This window comes from Gymnogyps californianus, chromosome 1, assembly GCF_018139145.2.
Source record: "Gymnogyps californianus isolate 813 chromosome 1, ASM1813914v2, whole genome shotgun sequence".
NCBI lineage: Eukaryota > Metazoa > Chordata > Aves > Accipitriformes > Cathartidae > Gymnogyps > Gymnogyps californianus.
In genome coordinates, this window is record NC_059471.1 from 203,657,031 (window position 1) to 203,678,086 (window position 21,056).

General features: G+C 38.5%; 1 protein-coding gene across 2 annotated transcripts in view; it reads left to right on the forward strand.

Moving 5' to 3' along the window:
- Nucleotides 1-21,056, forward strand: part of NAMPT (nicotinamide phosphoribosyltransferase) — a 32,154-nt gene that overhangs the window by 6,418 nt on the left and 4,680 nt on the right. Inside the window, exons 2-11 of one of the 2 annotated variants that reach the window (XM_050904659.1) lie at nucleotides 5,986-6,142; nucleotides 7,448-7,551; nucleotides 10,360-10,488; nucleotides 10,968-11,126; nucleotides 11,470-11,606; nucleotides 13,664-13,889; nucleotides 15,093-15,212; nucleotides 17,859-17,876; nucleotides 20,624-20,764; nucleotides 20,921-21,055. In XM_050904659.1, the coding sequence (XP_050760616.1) occupies nucleotides 5,986-6,142; nucleotides 7,448-7,551; nucleotides 10,360-10,488; nucleotides 10,968-11,126; nucleotides 11,470-11,606; nucleotides 13,664-13,889; nucleotides 15,093-15,212; nucleotides 17,859-17,876; nucleotides 20,624-20,764; nucleotides 20,921-21,055 (1,326 nt within the window). The remainder of the gene's footprint in view (nucleotides 1-5,985; nucleotides 6,143-7,447; nucleotides 7,552-10,359; nucleotides 10,489-10,967; nucleotides 11,127-11,469; nucleotides 11,607-13,663; nucleotides 13,890-15,092; nucleotides 15,213-17,858; nucleotides 17,877-20,623; nucleotides 20,765-20,920; nucleotide 21,056) is intronic. The other variant, XM_050904667.1, reaches the window with a different exon arrangement.

The following is a 21,056-nucleotide window of genomic DNA, read 5'->3' on the forward strand; positions in this document are numbered from 1 at the left end:
CGTGGAGGTCCACGGTGGAGCAGATATCCACCTGCAGCCCGTGGAGGACCCCACACTGGAGCAGGTGGATGCCCAAAGGAGGCTGTGACCCCATGGGAAGCCCGTGCTGGAGCAGGCTCCTGGCAGGACCTGTGGACCCATGGGGGACCCATGCTGGAGCAGTCTGTTCCTGAAGGACTGCACCCTGTGGATGGGACCCATGCTGGAGCAGTTCATGAAGAACTGCAGCCCATGGGAAGGGCTCACGTTGGAGAAGTTTGTGAAGGACTGTCTCCCATGGGAGGGACCCCACGCTGGAGCAGGGGAAGAGTGTGAGGAGTCCTCCCCCTGAGGAGGAAGGAGCGGCAGAAACGACGTGTGATGAACTGACCGCAACCCCCATTCCCCGTCCCCCTGTGCTGCTCGGGGGGGGGGGGGGGGAGGAGGTGGAGGAAATTGGGAGTAAAGTTAAGCCTGGGAAGAAGGGCGGGGTGAGGGGAAGGTGTTTTTAAGATTTGGTTTTATTTCTCATTATCCTACTCTGATTTGATTGATAATAAATTAAATTAATTTCCCCAAGTCAATTTTTTGCCCATGATGGTAATTGCTGAGTGATCCCTCTCTGTCCTTATCTCGACCCACAAGCCTTTTGTTATATATTCTCTCCCCTGTCCGGTTGAGGAGGGGGAGTGATAGAGTGGCTTTAGTGGGCACCTGACATCCAGCCAGGGTCGACCCACCACACCAGCCTATGGTCAATTTTCACCTACACTGGAAAGGATATAGCTTACTTCAGTGTATGAACAAGGCTTGCAGTACAGTGACCAACCCATACCTCGGGCCCTAATTACTTGCTGCAGACCTGAAGTGCCCTAGCTGAGTGGCCCAGCTACTAGCTTCCAGGGCCATGCTTCTTCTCGTTTATCTTCCACCTGTGCCTCTGATTCTTCATGTTTGTGGCTGTACAGTGCCATGGGTTCAGTAGCTGGGTTGTTCTGTACCCATTTCGCACTAGAGATTTTTCAAAATAACTTCAGAAAGTTCAAATACAGTCTTGGTTGAACTGGTATCTTATCACTTGTAGTTATGGTACAGGCAAGATCCTGCTGGCTAGGTATTTGGGGTTTTGGTTTTTTCACTGTAGGCAGGGCTTAGAAGCATCTTTCTGATGGCTCATGTTAGCACCCATCTGACCTAGGTGAGCACCAGGAATAAACCACCACTGGAGAATTTGGCCATGCCTGACTTCTCTACTCATGTCAGACCTGGTTTTCTCATGTTTTCAAATGGTTGAGTTATATAGACTTAAATAACCTTTTAAAGTCATTTCACTGCAATCTTTTGTCCAACAAAGCTTGTAGATTATAAGATTATTTGGCTTTTATGACAAAGGTTTTCTTACCTAGCCTATAAAAACGTAGTCTTAACCTCAGTCATCCCTGTTTTGTGATGAATACCTGTTAATTCCTTTTTCTTAAAATTTAACTCTTAATGTTTGGGATGGTTTTTTTGGATGGCTGTTCTAAATGCAATTTGTACTTCATGGTTTTGCTCAAATGGCTGACTTGATTTAGTTAAGTAGATGTAGTCCTTGTGGAGGTATTCTTTGTTCAGAATATGCCTTTATTTGGATTAAATTTAATAAGGAGCTATCACAACTGGAATAAAAATGCTCTATTTCAGTCATAGTACATAACCTTGCTGTAGGTGGTTGTTCCAAGGCTGTTTGTCATACTTTTTTGTAGACAAAACCTAAACCACAGCCTTTGAACTAAATATCAAAAGGCCTTTGAAGATATTTTGGGGTTTTGTTTTCTTGTAAGGGTCTCTTAATCCCAGTAGGGGCTTTTGTTTGTTTGTTTTTCTGTAGCGAAGAGGTTTCCTATTGACTTTATAGTCAGTCCTACTTATGAAGAGCCCATCTGTACAAGTCCTGCTTCTGTCATCCCCTAACTGAAAGCATAGATTTATCAATGCTGTCTCGATCTGTAAGTCACATAAAATACATTTCAAATATTGTATGTTGTCACTGTTGTTCTTTCCACTCTTCTTTAGAATACAGAAAGATGCAAAACTTCATCTGACAACAAGGAAAGTTCAGGCATTTTTTGAAGCATGGTTCTCATTGTCTAAGTGCCTTGTAGTGTTGTGTTGGGTTTTTTGTTGGTTGGTTGGTTTTTCAGTGGCATTCTTTGTATCTTCTGTGAACTGTTCCCATTCCCTAGAGCTTGATCCTTTTTCAGATTTTTTACCACCAGGCATTTCACTACATGCCAAACCTCCTGACCATCGCTACAGTGGACGGGTATTATTTCCCCATGTCCTGGTAGTCCAGAAATGCCAGCTAACGGTCAGAGCTGCCATGATGTTTTGTGGGCAGATGCTCCTGCTAGGTATGGTGCCCTGCCTGAGAGCTTGGAAGCAAAACAGATGGCAAGATAAGTGAACAGGGGGTTTAGGTCTTGTGTTTAATGTCTCACATACCTATACAGCATGCCTGGAGTAAGCAGTGCTTGGAAAGTGTGGTACTTTAAGATCGTGATTGTGTCTTTAAATACCAAGTAGTCTGTGAGAAGCCTTGCGGACACCCAAAGGGTGTTTCAGCTTTATAGATAAAAACTAATAGCATTGTGGAATGTCAAAAGAAGCACAAGTTATTTAAAATTACAGTTGTAAAGTTTGCTTAGATGTAAATATCTTAATTGCCAAGGATGTGTATTTTTCACTGTTTAAATAGATTCTAATGTGTGAAGAATGTAATTGAATCTTACACATATAACTGTTGTAAAATTAGTTCATTATCTCTTTCAAGTAGTTGAAGCAATTTAATTGATAAAATGACATTTCTATCATACACAGAATTTTTATTTAAGTTTGAATCCCTAGAAATAACTGTTTTCTGGACACTAGCCAGTATATATTTTCAGGTTAAGATCTAATCTAATGTCAGAAAAATTAGCTAAACCTGTGATTTAATGTTTGAGGAACTTGAGTGGGGTTTTTTTAGGTTGAAACTGACGGCAAGGTAGTCTGGAGGAGCTTTTTCCCCAGGTATGTTACATAAAGGATAAATCTGGCTGTTGGCATTCCAGCCTGATTTCAGCCCTCAAGTTCTGATTTGCAGCCAGAGCACCATGTTTTGTGATCACGCTTCAAAGCAGAGCTAGAATGGGAGGTCCCTAAAAAACCCCTGTATTTAAACACAATAGGAAAAGGTGGCACCAACTCAATGTGTGCACGGTACACCTTAAGCTAATTTGGGTATGTAACCCATTTGATAGAGAGAAGCATTTAGGTGGAGGAGATGTCTTTGAACTGCAACAGTCAAATATTTTTTTAAAGATGGTAGCTGAAGATCACGCAAATTTTCATTATAATATAGGTGTCGGTGTCAGCAACCTGCCCATAGTTAGTAAGTTGGATAATTAAACTTTTTTAAAGAAACCTGAGTAGGCAGTCTCATGCAGATGTAGTTTTCTTTGTTTTGCTTGAACTGTTGTGGTGAGAACAAGAGCTTTACATTGGTTTGCTCTGGAGCTTGTCACAAGGAATTCAGATATTGGTTTGGGGAATTGTTCCTGGGACGTCTGCTATGTACACTTGAAGGTGGTGGGCTCTGTGTTGAGCGTTTACTCTGAAATAATGAAGCTGTAGTATGCCAATAGGATGAAGAATGGAAATAAACAGAGTTCCCAGGTGATACAATCAAATCATAAAGAAGCACCAACTTAAAGTCCAGTCCCAGTCATAAAAAAGAGCAAAATTTTTCATACAGTTGCTGTAACTTAAGTGACAACAGTGCAAAGCAAGGAGTTTCTATTCTCTGTGCCTTACAGTGAATGAGCCTTCTAATGATTTGTTACATGCTCTTTTTCTCGGAGTCCATTTAATACCGTTTTTTGTGAGGAGGGTGTGTGTGTGTGTTCCTATTCCCATTAGTTAGAAAGACATGTCAAACAGAACATATTTTTGACTGCTCCACTGTAAGGGACTGGGGGGGCTAGAGGGGGTGTGTGTTTTGTTTTGTTTGCGGGTTTTTTCCCTTTAAACTTGATGATATCCTGAAGAGCATTTTCTGTGAGCTGGCAGTGTGATTTACTTTTTTGGAAGTTCTGCATAGGACAAGGAAAGGACTTGTTATAATTTGTGGAGACATTTATTAATAGCTAGAACTAAATCTAAAAGCCAGGTTTTGTCTTATGGTCTAACATTGCTACTCTTAAACAGTCTGCTTTTGAGTGGCTGCGGAATTGGAACAGAATAGGTTTGTGCTTCATTAAATGCCTGTGTTGCAGTGCTTTGTTTGAAGTAAAGGCAGAAAACTTGCAATGACCAGCTTGGGTTTTACTTGATTGGCCTTGAAAACTTCATACAAGTAAAAACCATGGAAAGATCTGGAAATTGACCTGTTCATTATTTGAATGTTTCCTTGCAGCATTGGAAATACAACCATAACAGTGTTGTGCTGGTATCGGAGAACCGAAAAATTCAGTTGAGCTGTCTAGGTCATTGTCCAAACAGAGTGAAATACTAAATATAAATGGCATTTGAGAGGAAAAAGAAAATTGTATTTTTAAAATCCTTTAATATACAGTTTTAGCAATACAGGTAAGGGATATCTTCACATATTTTATTTTGAAAGTGTCAGAGGTACATTTAAAAAAAACAGGACAATAAGGAAGAAGTGCTAAAACTATCTTTTTTCCAATTCCTTGTGATACTAGAAACAAAAATTTTTAAGATGATTTGGAGTAAGAAGTAACAGCAAGAAACTTAAAATGAACTCATGCTCTAACCTGTAAATCTGGATTTTTGAGAAAAATTCAGACATGACTTTCACACCCTCTTGAGCTTTGTTCTGATGTATGACGATGCTTTACTCGGCTGTAGGAACAGTTTTCCCTTATGAAATGTATAGACTTGTTCACAGACTTTTCTTTTCATCGTAATTCAAGAAAACTTTTGATAGCTCCATCTTTGGGAATGTCTTAAGCTGATTTATGTATCCTGTAATTTAAACATTGATAGTATGAAATTTATGTCATTGTGTAGTCTTTTTGTTTCATATGGAATTACGGATTTTGCATGGAGTTTGCTTTTTACACATTAGGAGATAAAATTTTGCAAGTTTAAGTTGTTAATATTTAGAGTGTACTTGTTTCAAATGATATATTACTCAAAGTAAATTTCTGGGTAGATTTACTATCAGTAGCTAAAGAAAGCTGTTATGGTTGAATCCAGCATAACATTGTATGTTCATATGACCAGTTTCCATGTAATACACCCTTATAGGCTGCAACTTTTCCTGCTTCCTTTATGCTGAATGTGAACTTTTTCAAAGGTTGGAAAAAAGTCCATCTAGCAAACTTTGTGGGGAGGTACAAACCTCAGGTAGATTTCAACAGCACTACTGACAGTAACAGGTTTGTAAGCTGGCTTTGATGTAACCAGGGCTTGAGAAACTCACTCTGCTTATGGTGAATGAGATGCCTGGGAAAGGCCATTGTCAATGCCTTCTTGAGTCTGGATGGCTTTTATTTGAACTACGTGACTATAGCCTTCAAAACTTCAATCAAATACGAGCAGGTACCTTCACTTCGGTAGTGGCAGGCAACTTTGAGCTTCCTGTAGCTATTAGGCCTGGCCAAAGTGCGGGAGAGTGAAAACTGACCTGGCATGCGGTGCTCAGTGCTCCTCCTCCTACTCAGTAGCTGCTGCTCCAGCTGCTGAGCTGGAGTGGAAGAGCTGACCATGAAGATTACTCTAGGGGGAGAGGCTTCACACAGAAGCAAAGAATAAGATAGGGAAGACAGTCTTTTGAGCTGAAAATTAAAGGTGGCTAAAAGAGGGGAAATCCCCTAAATACTTATGGTGTAGAATGTGAATGGATAAATAATAATAGTCCAGAAGAGTTGGGAGTTACTCTAAGCTTAAATGTACAAATATGATTTCTCTTGTGCTTTGTAGTGATGTTTTGAGCTCTTACTGAAGTTTTTCTTAATGTAGGTTACACACTACAAGCAATATCCACCTAATACAAGCAAAGTATATTCCTACTTCGAATGTCGTGAAAAGAAGACTGAAAATTCCAAATTAAGGAAAGTGAAATATGAAGAAACTGTTTTTTATGGTTTGCAGTACATTCTGAATAAATACTTAAAAGGTAACTGTCTCAAATTCCAGTAAAACTTTACCTGTAAATAAATGCCTTAATTTTTCTTAAGCCTGGAGTCTTATAGTTGAAACAATTCCAGGTTATCTTGGTGCAGTGTAGGTAGTGGCATGCATAAGATCTTATTTATGTGATTCTGAAAATGAGATGTCCACCCTCATAAAATGGTGTTGACTTCTTAATTCAGACACCTCTCTACTATGTTTATTTATGCCCATGGTTTATTAAAAATGAAGAGGTGTTCATATCCCAACTTCAGTGGGCTAAATTGAGATGAATGGAAATAGAGCAAGACTGTGCATAGAATCACAAGAAGATAGAAGATTCGAGGGAAAATACATTTCACATTTTGAACATAAACTTTAGTCTGTATTTGCTGGTTTATTTACTGTGTAAATTAATGATGGTTTCAATTTCCCTTAAACTTTGGTTGCCACTCAGCTTAGATCATTGAATATGGCAGCTACATGTGAGAGTGTTTTCAATATTGATGATTTTAAGAGTAACATCTGAAAATTCCTTGGTGCTGTTTAAGATTTTGTTTGCTTTTTTGCATTATGTGCAAATATCACCTGTTCTGACCTGAATGCAAGTTGCCTTCTGCAAAGCTCTAGAAGGAAAACTTCAGTCATATGACTTCCACATCTTTGTCTTGATCCAGAATTCATAAATATCTCTGCCAATTCCGCCAAAGATTGGAATTCCACTATAATCAAAACACTTGATAATCTTGTTTCTTTTCTCTTTAGCAATCTGAGGATTGTTCTCAGTAACATTTCCAGTAGATGATTGGTCCTATAGCAGTAACAATGCTTATTCAAATAATGTGGTTAGTCTGTCAGTTCCTATCGCAAGGTGGTCAATCAAAGACTGGTTGTAAGGCCTCTCCACGGGGATTCTCCCTGGAGCAGCGTAGCTTAACCCTTGTGCTAGTCTGGTTATGTCTTGTTGCATGTGCCAACTTGCACAATCATCACATTCCTCTGGGAAGAGCACTGCTACTAAAACTCTTGACAGGTTTTTGGCCATTATAAAAGAGTAATAATCTCAAATTGTTCCTGAGTCACCTGCAAACCACAAGCATATTTTATCGTTGGTTTCTTGAGCATCCTAATCTATATAATAAATGAAAGTAAAATTTGGTTTTAACATAGCTAGTATACTGCATTTGAAGTGTTCTCCATGTCTTTGCTGGAAGCAAAGTGACTTTTCTGTGTCTGAACCTTTTTGTTATTTATTTTATAAATTGATGAATATCATAAGTTTCTAAGCTTTCATCTGTTTCTGAAACCACAGGTAAAGTGGTGACCAAAGAGAAAATCAAGGAAGCCAAAGAAGTATATAGGGAGCATTTTCAAGATGATGTCTTCAACGAAAAGGGATGGAACTATATTCTGGAGGTAAAAATTTATGAAAATAGTGTAAGATCTTCATGAAGGATTTATGAATCAACTGTAGAATAAATACAGCAGTCTCTCCTTTTAACCATGATAGTAAAGGCTGGATAAATTTAGCTTTTTATGTTTAGTGTACAGAGAGCAGCAGCTGTCAAAGAATAATCATATAATTGTAATTCCTTAGAGAAAAGTAATTTTCATCTTTTCAGATGCCAAATATGGCTTTGCAGGTAATAAGGATTTATGGCTGCCGTCAGCCAGCTAGTGTAAGTGGGGGCTTGTTGGCAAGTCTCCATATGTAATATAGTGCTTAGTGGTTGCTAGCATCATTTACATTGCTTTCTGTAACTAATCATAGCCATTTTTATTGTAATGCAGAAAGCATTACAACTTCTTGCGTGTATAAATAGTTCCAGAAAATACATGTTTTGTTCAATTGTTTGCTAAATTTTTCAGAGATACTTAAGTTGAACTTTATTATGAAATGCAAGGCTCGAGCACTTCTGACACACAAATCCTTGCAAATTAAGTCTTTCCACAATTATCCTCTTTCCCTTTTGTTTAAAAAGGTGTCAGTCTTCAAGTAATTGCTAACATCTCTTCTCTGTAAAAGCAGCGGATTCAGACTAATAGCATTCATCAGAGCTGTTCTAATCTCTGCAGATTAATTATATGCTAAGTTTCACTGTGCGTTCTAGTGAATGGATATTTTTGGCATTTGAAAACACAATTTTTAGTTCTTTGCATTTATTTTTCCCTGGATACCCTGACTGTATGTATTTTATGGTGACATCTGTCTGTGAATATACCTGGATGTCATCTTGCAACCAGGGTGGACCCCGTGAGGTGTGCAAGAGAAAAGTGAATTTCAACTAAATGTTGCAAATGGCAGCAAGGTAAATAAAACCACTGTTTTCTCAGAGGGAGTTATGGAGAGGTTTGTAGAGGTCTTGCATCCATTTCTAATAACTACAGATGTGAATTCAATCCATATTTGTGTTTAAGCTACATTATACATTGTGAACTGCTCTCATCTGTATTTAAAGTAATCTTGATCCCTCTTTGGCTAAACTGAATTAATACACTTTTAATGCTGCATGTCTGTCCACACTGAGTTTTAATGTGGTTTAACTAACTCCGTTCAACTTTTGCTTTAGTCAAAAGAAGCCTTCCTGCATACCCCCTGTATACATTGTTTATTCCTTTGTCAGATTTTGTTAAAATTATGCATATATATAAACAAATATGATTTTCACTTCTTGATCTTAGATGCTGATGGCTCTCAAACTGGAAGTGTATGTACCCTTTGGGTCTTTGTATGCCGATATATGCACACAGGGACCCTGCTTCTGCTCACTGAATTCCTGTACATATTCACATACCTACCACTGTTTGCCCTCTGGCTCTGTTACCTAATGTGTAGTGTTAGGTAAAGTGGAGGGAGCAATGGCTGTATGAGTGAAGTGCCGAAATGAATTTGAAATGTACATAGGTGAATTTGTACCAAGAGTAAATACTGATAGGGTGAAGGGGTGGAAGAGAGGAATGGACTACCTGGAGAACAAAGGGGTGGTGTAAAGGCTGGAAGTTGGCAGGAATTGATGATGAGTGATAGAGATGTAAGCCCTGAATTGTACAAGTTGATTCTACCTAAAAATTTTGAAAAGAGCTATAATATAGTGCTATGGCATGACCATAATGCTTTTTTCCATGGACAAAATCAACACCTAATATCAACTTTGAAATCTGTTTTGTTTTTTCACTTAACTGTACTTTTGTCTTCATTGAATCGTTAATAAATTATTTTGAGCCTTTTTGAAGGCTTCGTTGTCCTTTGTTAATCCAGAACAGACATCTCCAAGTCTGACAACTAAACCCTGTCCCCATATGGTATATAAACACAATTTGCTTTAGCATATTACACTTTCGAAGAAACTTTGAAACTGTAGTGTAGAAGAGAATTCTGATGTGTTTTGGGCACTGGAGAATACATTTTGATGCTACTTATGAATCTGTGTAATTTCTCTGAATTGATGCAATTTTTGTTACCTTTAAAGAATATCTCATGAGAAGCTTTGTCAAAAAATATTAGTATACAAAACATTTTAAGTATTATCAGTTTAGCTTGCAGAGCTCTTTCAGAAAGTGATAATTACTCTTTTAGAGTTGCTGTTTGCAACTTACTCTTTTTCAAAAGGCACATCTCACACAATGTTTAGTCCTTCAGGGATGAAAGACTGAATTTGACAAAAGAATGACACTTCAAGATTAGGTTTCATGTTTAGTGAATAATTGAGATGATAAAATACTCTTTAAAATAGATATTAAATGGATCCTGTTCTATAAATTAACAAAGCACACATCTATACTGAGCAAAACTAGAGATTTTTTTGAAGGCCAGATAATAGCTGAACTTTTTTCAGCTTACTTCATGTGCAAGCACTGAAGAAAACTGAGTAGCAAATATTTCTTGTTCTGTGGGTAGAACTTATGTATTTTTATAAAATATTTAAGCCTTCCTGACTCAATTTGCACAAGGAATACAGCTGATAACCATCATTTGGTTTGATAAAGAGACTATTTTTTAGGTTACAGGATTTTCCTCCTTGTTTGATAAACGTGGATTTTTTTATTTATTTGGGCTAGTGAGTGTGCAAACAAACCAAATTATGTTTAGGGTTGAAAGAAATGAAGAAGAAGAAAGCTTTATCAATAAACTCATAGCCTGACTTTTATCCACTGCTGTCAAATAAAAGAGAGGTAGGTCCTAATCTTTCCTGTTGTCTAACAATATTGCTGTTTCTTACACAGAAATACGATGGCCATCTTCCTATAGAAATAAAGGCTGTTCCTGAGGGCTCTGTAATTCCCAGAGGAAATGTTCTTTTCACGGTAGAAAACACAGATCCAGAGTGCTACTGGCTCACAAATTGGATTGAGGTCAGTTTTGGAAAGTTAACATGTTTTTTCTAAGTAAATATTAATGCACATAAAGGCTGAATCCCTTATTGGTTTAAGGGGAATCTCTGGCAGCTTTCATTTTCTGCTTTAAGTAAGCCCGGATTCTCTTTTTTAGTGCTCTTGCACAGATCTTTTCCCCCTACCTGGCAAGAGATTGTAATAATTTTTACAGGAAATTCACAGCAGTACTTTTATCGGGGGGGGGGGGGGGGGGGGGCGGAATTGTGTATCTGTAGCTTGGAAGTGATAACTCCTGAGATGGTCAATACCTGGCCTACCTTATAAAAGTATTACAAAGGCTAATTACTTTAGCCCTAAAGCAAACTGTTGGAGGCATCAGTACTTTCTGAATGGGCGATGAAAATAAATAGACCTTTTTGTGCCTGATTAAATGCCAAGTGGGGATTTTTAAGTGCTAAGCAAACATACACCTAATAATGTGGTGGGTTTTGTTTTAGACTATTCTTGTGCAGTCATGGTATCCAATCACAGTGGCTACAAACTCTAGAGAGCAGAAAAAGATTTTGGCCAAATATTTGCTGGAGACTTCTGGCAGCTTAGAAGGACTGGAGTATAAACTGCATGACTTTGGCTACAGAGGAGTTTCTTCACAAGAGGTAGTACTACTTGTCTAATAATTTGAGAAGTCTAATTGTTCTTAACTATAAAGGATTGTAGTGTGTATCTGTTAACGATTGCTTCCCTGTTCAGCAGTGAAATTGTGAATGCATAGAGCACTGTGTGTGGACTTATTGTAGGGGGTGGGTATGTGTCTGAACTGTGAGCACTAGACTGGGAAAGCTTTTTTCTATATGGAAGCTGTCTTTCCTGTGTAAATGCATGAAGAGGGTATTGGTGAAATGGGAACTGAGAGTTTTGCTCTTACAAACTAGTGCTAGGCGGTGACTGGATTTAGGCTTCTGTATTTGGCGTGGCAACTGAAAGTTGCATGTTTTTCAGACTGCAGGAATAGGAGCTTCAGCTCATTTGGTGAACTTCAAAGGAACAGACACTGTAGCAGGAATTGCATTAATTAAAAAGTACTACGGTACAAAAGATCCGGTTCCAGGATATTCTGTTCCAGCTGCTGAACACAGGTGAGATACTGGGCTATTAAAGCCTTTTTAAAAATAGCTTAACAAAATGTAATTTTTTCTTGTCTATCTTTGTATCCAGAAATATTAAGCTGTTTCACTTATACAGTATTAGCCATGACTGATCCAGCTGTTGAGGCTGAAGTTCAATACTGATGCCTCTGTATGTTCTAGGGGCACAACAGTGGCATGGTTGTTCTTAACTATAAATGTGTTTTAAATGTTTTTAGCTATAACCTTATCAGTGTCTAAGTAAATTTGGATGATTCTTTTTAGAATAGACTTGAAGGATTACAGGTTAAAGTAGATATTGAGGATTCACATTATGAGCTTTAAATTTTGTTTTAAACATAGAATCATAAAATGAAAAACCATGTAAGTTGCAATTCTGGACTCTCCCAGATCATGTTCTCCCTCCAGAAGAGACAGTTGCTCTAAAGCTTCCCATCAGCATAACTAATTCAGCCAATGGTAAATCCTTGATCTCTCACTAAGAATTGTGAATGAGGTTTTTTTGAGAGTAAGAAACTGATCTCAAACAGACATTTGAGATGAAGAGCTCTCATTTTTTATATCCAAATCCTGTACAAGGTCAGGAGTGAATGCAAATCCTTGGATTTCACTTGCATGTCTGCATACTGAAATGAGCCGAATATAAAGGAAGGGACAGGTTTTCTCCTATCGAGTACAAAATCTAGTGCTTTTAAATAGTGAATATTTTCACTTAGGATTGCAAGACAGATAATGGAAAGGCTTACATGAATAGCCCTCATAGGGTAGTGATCATCTTTAAAGGAACACTGCTTCATATAACTTTCTGGACAGTTGCTGTAGTGCTGTTCTAGACCTACTGCTTGATCAGTAGAAGTGACAAATTTTGTCTGAAACTTATTCTCTTAGCTTAGCTTAATACTACAGTTAAATCCAAAGATGATGGCCCAAGCAACTATAAAATTCTTTGTTATGAAAGCAAACACATGGAGTCGGAGAACCAGCGTCTTTAGCACAGCACATTGAAGTGGTGGTATGAGAGCAGGCAGCTTAAACTGCCCTAGTTAAAGTTTGCATTGCCAAATGCAGACTGCAGTCACCCTTTCCAAGTTAATACACAAAAAGGGTCTCGTGCAAGAGACCCGAATTTTTCCAGAATTGTTCTGCTGTTCCACAACCTCCAATGTGAGGTTGTGTTGTGAGCGTGGTGCTTGCCTCTGGCGTGCCACCAGGGTTATTCCTCGGACTGCCCCAACCTCTTTGAAACAAATTTGGTTTTGTATCTTCACTACTGTGATCTGGGGCTTGTCCACACAGTAGTTAATGCTGGCATTTTATGGTAAAAATTCAATGCCCACTAGCTCTTACTGCACTGCTCTTTGCATGAGAGCATTTTTAGGTGTTCACACACAATTACCAAAGTCAGTTATGTCAGCTGGTCTGCGACAGCCAGGTACAGAACAGCTACTGCAGATCAACTGGCATTCAATAACTTATTACCTCTCGTAGCAACTCTGTTTTATGTGCTTGCCTGTACACTTGTACCAAGGGTAGTGCCCTGAGGTTCCTCTAGAAGAATGTTTGTATGAGTGAGCATAATGGTTTTAAATCACTATTAAAAAAGAAAATAAATTGTGTTTTCTTCTAAGGCTTTTCTAACATATGCTGCTAGTTCTCTACTTCCCATTTTGTAGTCTGAAGTTGCCAGAGCAGATGTTCTGTTCTTGCATCTGTAGCTCCCTAACTGTCTGAATTTCAGATTTAAAAGAGAAACTCTCACAAATGTTAAAAAAAAAAAAAAAAAAAAAAAAAAATTACATTTACATGTGAAAGAAGTTTCATGTGTCAAGTGTTTGTCTGAGTTGCCAAAGATAAATCCAGGGTGCTGTTTATTTAGTATATAGTATATTTACTATCCACGCAACACAGAGCTGATAAGCACATAGTTTATGCTTTCTTGTAAACATATTGCCTGTTGTTATCTTGAACTGTTGCTGGCAGGAAATACAGAATGTGTAATTTAACGTATCAATGCTGCTCTAATACAGATTTTTCAATTGACTTTGCAGTACCATAACAGCTTGGGGGAAAGATCATGAAAAAGATGCTTTTGAACACATAGTGACACAGTTTTCTTCAGTGCCTGTATCTGTGGTTAGTGACAGCTACGACATTTACAATGCTTGTGAAAAAATATGGGGTGATGACTTAAGGCATATAATTGAAGCCCGAAGTCCAGAGGCACCACTTATTATTAGACCAGATTCTGGGAATCCCCTTGACACTGTTTTAAAGGTAATCCTTTCTTGAAGTCGTTTGTATACAAGATTGGGAAGGGCAATTGTTTGTTTTGTAATGATGGGCTAACAAACGTAGGAAACATAATGCTCTAACTTGGTATGCATAGTATACAGTTGATGCTGGATAATTTAGACCTATGAAAAATGTGAACATTTACCTCATCTCAATATAGATATGGAAACTCTTTTGCAGTCTGAATAGTTTAATCTTTTTCATCAAACCGATTCTTGCATACCATTCTTCAGGCTTTTACAACAGTTACCAGTTTTGCTGGTCTAATGATACTGGAATGATTCTATAAAGAGAAACTTTCATCACTTAATAACAAGTAAAATGGGAAACAACTTGAGTATTAATAAATGCCAGGCCGGTAAGACTTCTTACCATCAAGTTTAGGTATCTTAGCGTCCTGTATTAATGTAATTCACTGTTTTATGCTACAAATGCAAGTTTAGCACTCTTCTCCCTTTTGCAAGACGTGCATTTAAGTCAGTGGCACGTGACCTCCAAGTTGAAAAATGCTTCTTGCCTCGTAGCTCTTTAGAGAGCATAATGATTGTGGCAGTTCTATAATAAAAGCTGTTGATAACTCTGAATTTGAGTAGCTGTCAGGACGGTTTTAATAAGGAAGTAGGGGAGATTTTAGTTACGTTGGTACTCTATCAAATTAGATCCATACAGCTTTAGCACTTTTTTTTTCGTTTGGGACAAGTGACATGTCACAGATAGAAACTCTGAATAATCTTTATCAGAGCTGATAAGAAAAACTCCGAACTGAAGTGTTTCATTTTAATTATTGGTGGCTAACAAAATAGCAGAAAACTGAAAGCCTCATCCACCATCTTAAGGGAGGTCAAAAGAAGAGCAGAATCTTCAGTTGACACATTTAATAGCAAAAACTCACAGCAACCAAAGAGAGGAAGGAGGGAAGCATGGTTCTGATTAGGTCTTGGGTACAAGTTCATAAAGGCCATATGGTCTGTGACTGCTTTAATCTAATGGCTTCCACCACAGTGACTGGCGTGCTTTTTGTTTGTGTGCCTATGTGGATAGATTTAGAGCAGGATATGTGGGCATATTTATGGATTTTTCTTTTGAGAGAGCGAGAGCATGACTCAAATGTGGAAATTGTGTTTCTTTATTGGAATGGCAGGTTTTTATTTTTATTTTGAACTGTCTCCCTTCTCTTTTCAATAGGTCTTGGAGATCTTAGGGAAGAAGTTTCCCATTACAGAGAACTCAAAAGGCTACAAGTTGCTGCCACCATATCTCAGAGTTATTCAAGGGGATGGTGTGGATATCAACACATTGCAAGAGGTAGGAGATCCTGTTCATGTGTCAGGGTGACACTGGCAATGTTGATATTTAATCTGGACTCTGTTATTACAAGTCAGATGTTGCAGCAGAGACTGCTGACCGTCCCCTGCCCTTCATTCCAGACACTGGCAGGATATCCTAATGTGTAAAACAAATTCATTAAAAATCCACAAGGAATTAAGATGCATAAAAAAACCTAAAAGGCATTTCCTAATCCCCCTGTTGTAACCCTTCTCCTCCCACTGTCTCTCCTTTTGTTTGCTTTCATCTTGCTTGTCAGGTCTAATTCAGATCAACATCTGGGAGTGTTTGGTCCTTTCCTTGATATCTAAGGCACACTGCATGATTGCTGTGCTATAGCAATAGTAGTAATTAACTGGTTTGGCTCATTAGTTATGTACCATCTGAAGTGTGCTTGCACTCAAATATTGAAGGTGTAGTTTTGAAGGAGACTTTTTAAAAACAAGGGTAAGGGAGGCAAGTTCATTGATTTGGCAACTAGTGGAATAAGGATTATTGAAAGCCCAGAAAATATGTATAACAGATTAGACTGTAGTCTGAGTCAAAAGTGCAATTTCATCAAGAGAAAAATTCGTTATTTAGTAGATGCTGCATGCTTGAAACTAGTTATAAATTCACCACTATTGACTAGATGGTGATACTAGGTAATATAATGTGGTTACAAAGGTACAGACTGCAGTAACTACAGATGATAAGGGTCATGTAAAAGGAGGAGGACTTGACTTTATCAGTTTTGTCCAGGATCATTCATCTTCAGCTGTATTAGAGTTCAAAAACAGAAATAAGTTGGATAAATTTAAGATTAATTTTACTTGATTTTACTGATGCTTGTCTTAGCTTTCTAGATTGACACATCCTTAGATTCTTCTTAACAAAGTTGACTTTTGCTGCTCCTCAAAATGAGGAGTAAGAGAGACAGCAGGCTTGTTTTTTAGTTAGTCTGAAACTATCTGCATATCTAACGTGGGCACATAATGTGAACCTCAATGACAGAACTCAAATTTGTCACTCAGATCCTTAGAGAGCAGTTAATATTGAGATTGTTACCTGATATGCCAACTGTAGTGCAGTCACGCGCTACAGTTTTGTTCCTCCTCCAATAGCCTTTAAAGCAAATTTTATTTTACTTTATTTTTTTGTCCCATGTGGCTTTTTGAGAATATACAACTGTGCTAATGTGCTTAACAGAACCACGAGCATGAGAGGTTAATAACTGGAAAGAAAGCCTTATCATTAGATACTCGGGGAAGAGACTCTCTCTTCTTTTCTTTTCTTTTCTTTTTTTTTTTAAATACACTTCTGCTTGTTCTCAACAACCTTTTAACAGGACCAATGCCTGTGTTAGGCGAAGTATGTTGTGGTTGAGATTTTCATGAGTCATGACAGGAAAGAAACTGGACTATTAATTCTTTCTTGTAAGGAACTCAAAGGTTGCTTTCTGTAAGTTATACTGGACAAAGTTCAAGGATGCTCATATAGCATTGATTGTAATCAAAATATTAAAACTAGTATTTAAGATCTTTACATTAGAGGAAAAAATGCACTGCTCTCCAAGTTCTAAATAGAGCAGGAAAAAAATTCCAGCAGCTAATGGGAGAGGATAAGAGGCAGAAGGAACAATTCTTTGTTCAGATGATCTGCCTGCGTACATATTTTCCTCATCAAACTGTAACTGATTATGAGGAAAAGTCTACCTGTAATATGTAGAAGAGAGTTGAAGATCCAGTTCCACAAGACGTACAGAGCAGACATAACTGACTGCTGCGTAGTGGCCGCCTTCTCATCTCTTCCTGACTCTGTAACCTTGCTGGGCACCTCATGTCAGCTTTGGTCATTGAACCGCGCTGGTCATTAAACTAATTTAGCCCACATATGTAGCAGCAAACTAACTCAGCCAAAAGTGATCAATTTTGTGCTTTAGTGAATTAAATTGGCCCAAAAAAGGGGCCAGTACTCGCCAGCATAATACAGGAGAGAAAATAAACTGTTGTTTTGAGCTGGGAGAAGCAGGCAGGAAGGAAATTTGACACTTCTCATTTGACAGCAGCAAGTTATGTTGGAGCAAAAAGACCATGATCTTGCAGCCTAATTTTAGTCATGTTTAAATTTCATGGATCTCTTTATCCTCTTATGTCAGCAAAACCAAGGTTACCATGCTGATTTTTGGAAGACTTGGTAATAGCTTGCCATTTGGAAAAAAAAAAAACAAAACAAAAACAAACCAACAAACCAAACCAACCAACCAAAAAACAAAACAAAACAAAAAACAAAACACAAAAAAACCCAAACAAAACCAAAAACTAAAACACCCCAAAACCAACCCAACCCTGAAGTATAATTCATCCGTTTCAAAAAGGAGTTTACATGAACAAATATAAATGTATTGTTGTGGCTATCTTTTTTCCCCCTTTTATAGCCTATGCGATTATTCTAATTACTCCATATCAGTCTTAGATTCTAGGCATGATTTATTGTTACAGATCAGATGAAAAGTAATGGGTACAATAGGAAAATCTAGAATGAGTAATGACCAATCAGTCTCATTTAACTATCCAAACTAGCTGAAACAACAATATAGAAAAACTCAGAGTATAAACTGGATTTTAAAATTCTTTGTTTTAATAGGGGATGCTGGTAGAACAGGTAAGGAACCTTTTCTGACTTTCTTCTAGCATTTTCACTTTTTAAAATCATTCCAATCTGCTAACTCCACAATATACTACACTTTCAAAGGATTTTCTTTGAACATTCAATTTCCAGATGTCTTTAAATTTTTATACAGAGAAAATCCTCTAATCTGGAGTCACAGTTGATATATTAATCATGCTCATAATGGTCAGAGGAAGCTGGTCAGAAGCTTGACACCTGAACTGTTCTCCCTGCATAGGTTTGAAAGTATGGGACACATTCTTCTGTATTGTTTTCCTTTGGGGGAGGCTTCAGTTGTTTCAGCTGTCCCCCTTTTTCTTCTTCCCTATTACTGCTGCTGTTTGCCATCTCTTCCCCATACCTAAGGAAGCTGTTATCAGGGCCTCTGCTGCGGGTCATTGGTAGAGTCAGAGCTGTCTTTCAACTTAGTCTTGATTTCCCTTCCCTTCCACCCCTCACCAGCCAAAGATCAGTCTGAGTAAGGAAATCCCTTGGGAGAGAGTGGAAAGGTGGAAGCCAGTTCTTCACCCAGGGTAAGTGAGCAGTTGTGCCTGTGGCACAAGATGAACAACCCATCTGTAAATGAGAGCAGGAACACTAGCTGAAAGGGGGTTCACATTTCTTCTCACCCAGGCAAGAAGGTTAAGCTGACATGGCCCAGCTACACTATACTTGTACTAGCATCTGTTAACCTACAAGTATCAGTGAACATGAAGTCTAAGCATCATGTCCCTTGGTAGGCTGTTGTTTATACCAGGTAGTTTGTGCTATGTCTTGCGGGCATGTTCAAGCGAGTTCAATGTCAGACCTGGTCTATAAAACTGGATAAGGAAAGGAGTAGAAGACATTGGCTTAGGCGTGGCCAACAGTTCACATGGCTTCAGGCTTGGTCAGTGTCTGGACAGAACTTGATCAGAGTCCACCTACATTTGCCTTTTCAAAAGACAGCGTAGATAAGCAGAGTCCATATCCAGGCCCAGTCAAGTCTGGTTTCTTGCAGTACTATTGGGCCTTATGCTTAAGCAGAGTGCATACAAAATCCCTTTTCTTACCCTTCCCTTGTCATCTCCAGTTACTTCTGAGATGCTTAAGGGAGAATTTAATTAATTTCAATCCTTTATCCTCCCTGAGTACCCCTTTTAACTGCTTCCAGGAGAACCTAATCACCTGAAAATACAGATTCTTTTTGTGCATGGTCACTGTCTGAAAGATGATGACTACTGGTAAACTCCACAGAATTGTCACATATTGAGGGGGTATTTGTTCAGGATACAAAGCTTCCAAAGGGTTCCCTTAAATGAAAGTCATGGTGGTAGGGCCTGAGATTTGTTTCACTTGGCTTTTTGGATGAGGCTGAATAAGCTGGTACCATTAGAATGATGGAAACTCACTGATGAGATCTCTACTGGGGAAATCTCTGCTAAAAACGTAGTGGGAAGGTGTTCAGAGCATACCCTCAAAAGGCTATGGCTTTGCAGTCCACCTCTCCTGTTGGCTGGCCTCTGTCAGGCATTCAGACTGAGAGTATCTGTGAAGAGACAGTCTGCATGCGACTAAATGGATAAACAAAATACTAGTATGCTCTTTTGTTAGCTACCCATTTGCCGCTGTCTGAAGTTGGAATTGTCTCTTTCTTTTTTTTTTTTTTTTTCCCCTTACAAATGAAACTTTAATTTTGCCTTAGCTGTCCCTTAAAAAAAGTGACTTGACATCAGTAGCTCCTGAAACAGTCCTGTTCAGTGTTACTCTGGCATTTCTTTTTGATGCAGGCGGCTGAGACGGCACAAAAGATTACCCGATTTCTGACGATGTTGATTTTTGAAACTCTGCACTGTTCCCTGTAGATTATGTCCTTCCATTCTGCTTCTCACCTTCCTTTTTTCTGGATAGATGGGATTTTGCCCACTCTGAAGTTTTCTCACCCACTTTTGTTAGTAAAATGGTTAGGAGATAGGAGTTCAAACACTCTCTTATTGGTGCTATAACCATCATTTCAGGCTGTCATAAGGGTAACAGGTCAGGGGAACAAATCTTGGCCATTTATGAGCATGACTAAACTAGCACCCATTACTCCAGGCTAGAGGATGTCATGTTTATCTGGATAGAATGAGGGTGGGGGGAAATGATGTAGTAAGTTTCAACTTGACTGTTGATAGCGGTGCAGTTCACATTGATCTGTACCTGCCTGAGAAGGTGGCAAAGCAAACTTTTTGAGCAGCTTTACATACTTCCATTTCTCATCTTCGAAATTGCTAATCTAATTCTAGTCAATGTGATTTTCAGGAGAACTGCTCTGTTGAAGTCATTGGTCAAAGTGGGTAATAACTTCCTGGAGTTGATGAGCAAGATGATTCAGGATACATGCTATGCTTTGAGGTCTTCCCATAATTCTGAGAAATTGGAAGGCTCTGAAATACTCCCATGAAGTCTTCTCTTTTCTTTAGAGCTCTGATTGTCTGGGCATTGCATTACTGTGCTACCCTAGTTTGGGAAGAATATATGCTGGCATGATAATAGTTTTACAGCAAAAGCTTTCTATAATTATGCCATGCTGGAATCACAAATAAAAATGCAGACAGCGTGCCAAATATTGACAGAATTGTTACGTACCTCTCCTGGAAACTGAATGTTAGTTGGTTTAATTGTCTGTAAAAGCATCTTGTTTAAGTAGTATAATATTTTTATGGAAAAATGGCATGGCCTAAAAGTATGCTCCATCATAATTTTCTTTTTCTTACTAGATTGTGGAGGGAATGAAGAAGAATAAATGGAGTATTGAGAATATTGCCTTTGGATCCGGTGGAGCTTTGTTGCAGAAACTAACCAGAGATCTCTTAAACTGTTCCTTCAAATGTAGTTACGTGGTGACCAACGGTCTCGGGGTATGTCTTTGTACAACTTCCACCATTATGTTTTCAACAGAGGCCTCCCCACTTGAAAACCTGTTTGACGTTTCCTGTTACATTACCACCATCTGTATTCGGTACACAAGCCCCACAGAGCCCTTTCCTTTTAAAAAAATACTCTTTTCATTTTAGGTAAATGTCTTCAAGGATCCAGTTGCGGATCCGAACAAAAGGTCAAAGAAAGGACGACTGTCGTTGCATAGGACACCTGCTGGGGATTATGTGACACTAGAAGAAGGCAAGGGAGATCTTGAAGAGTATGGACAGG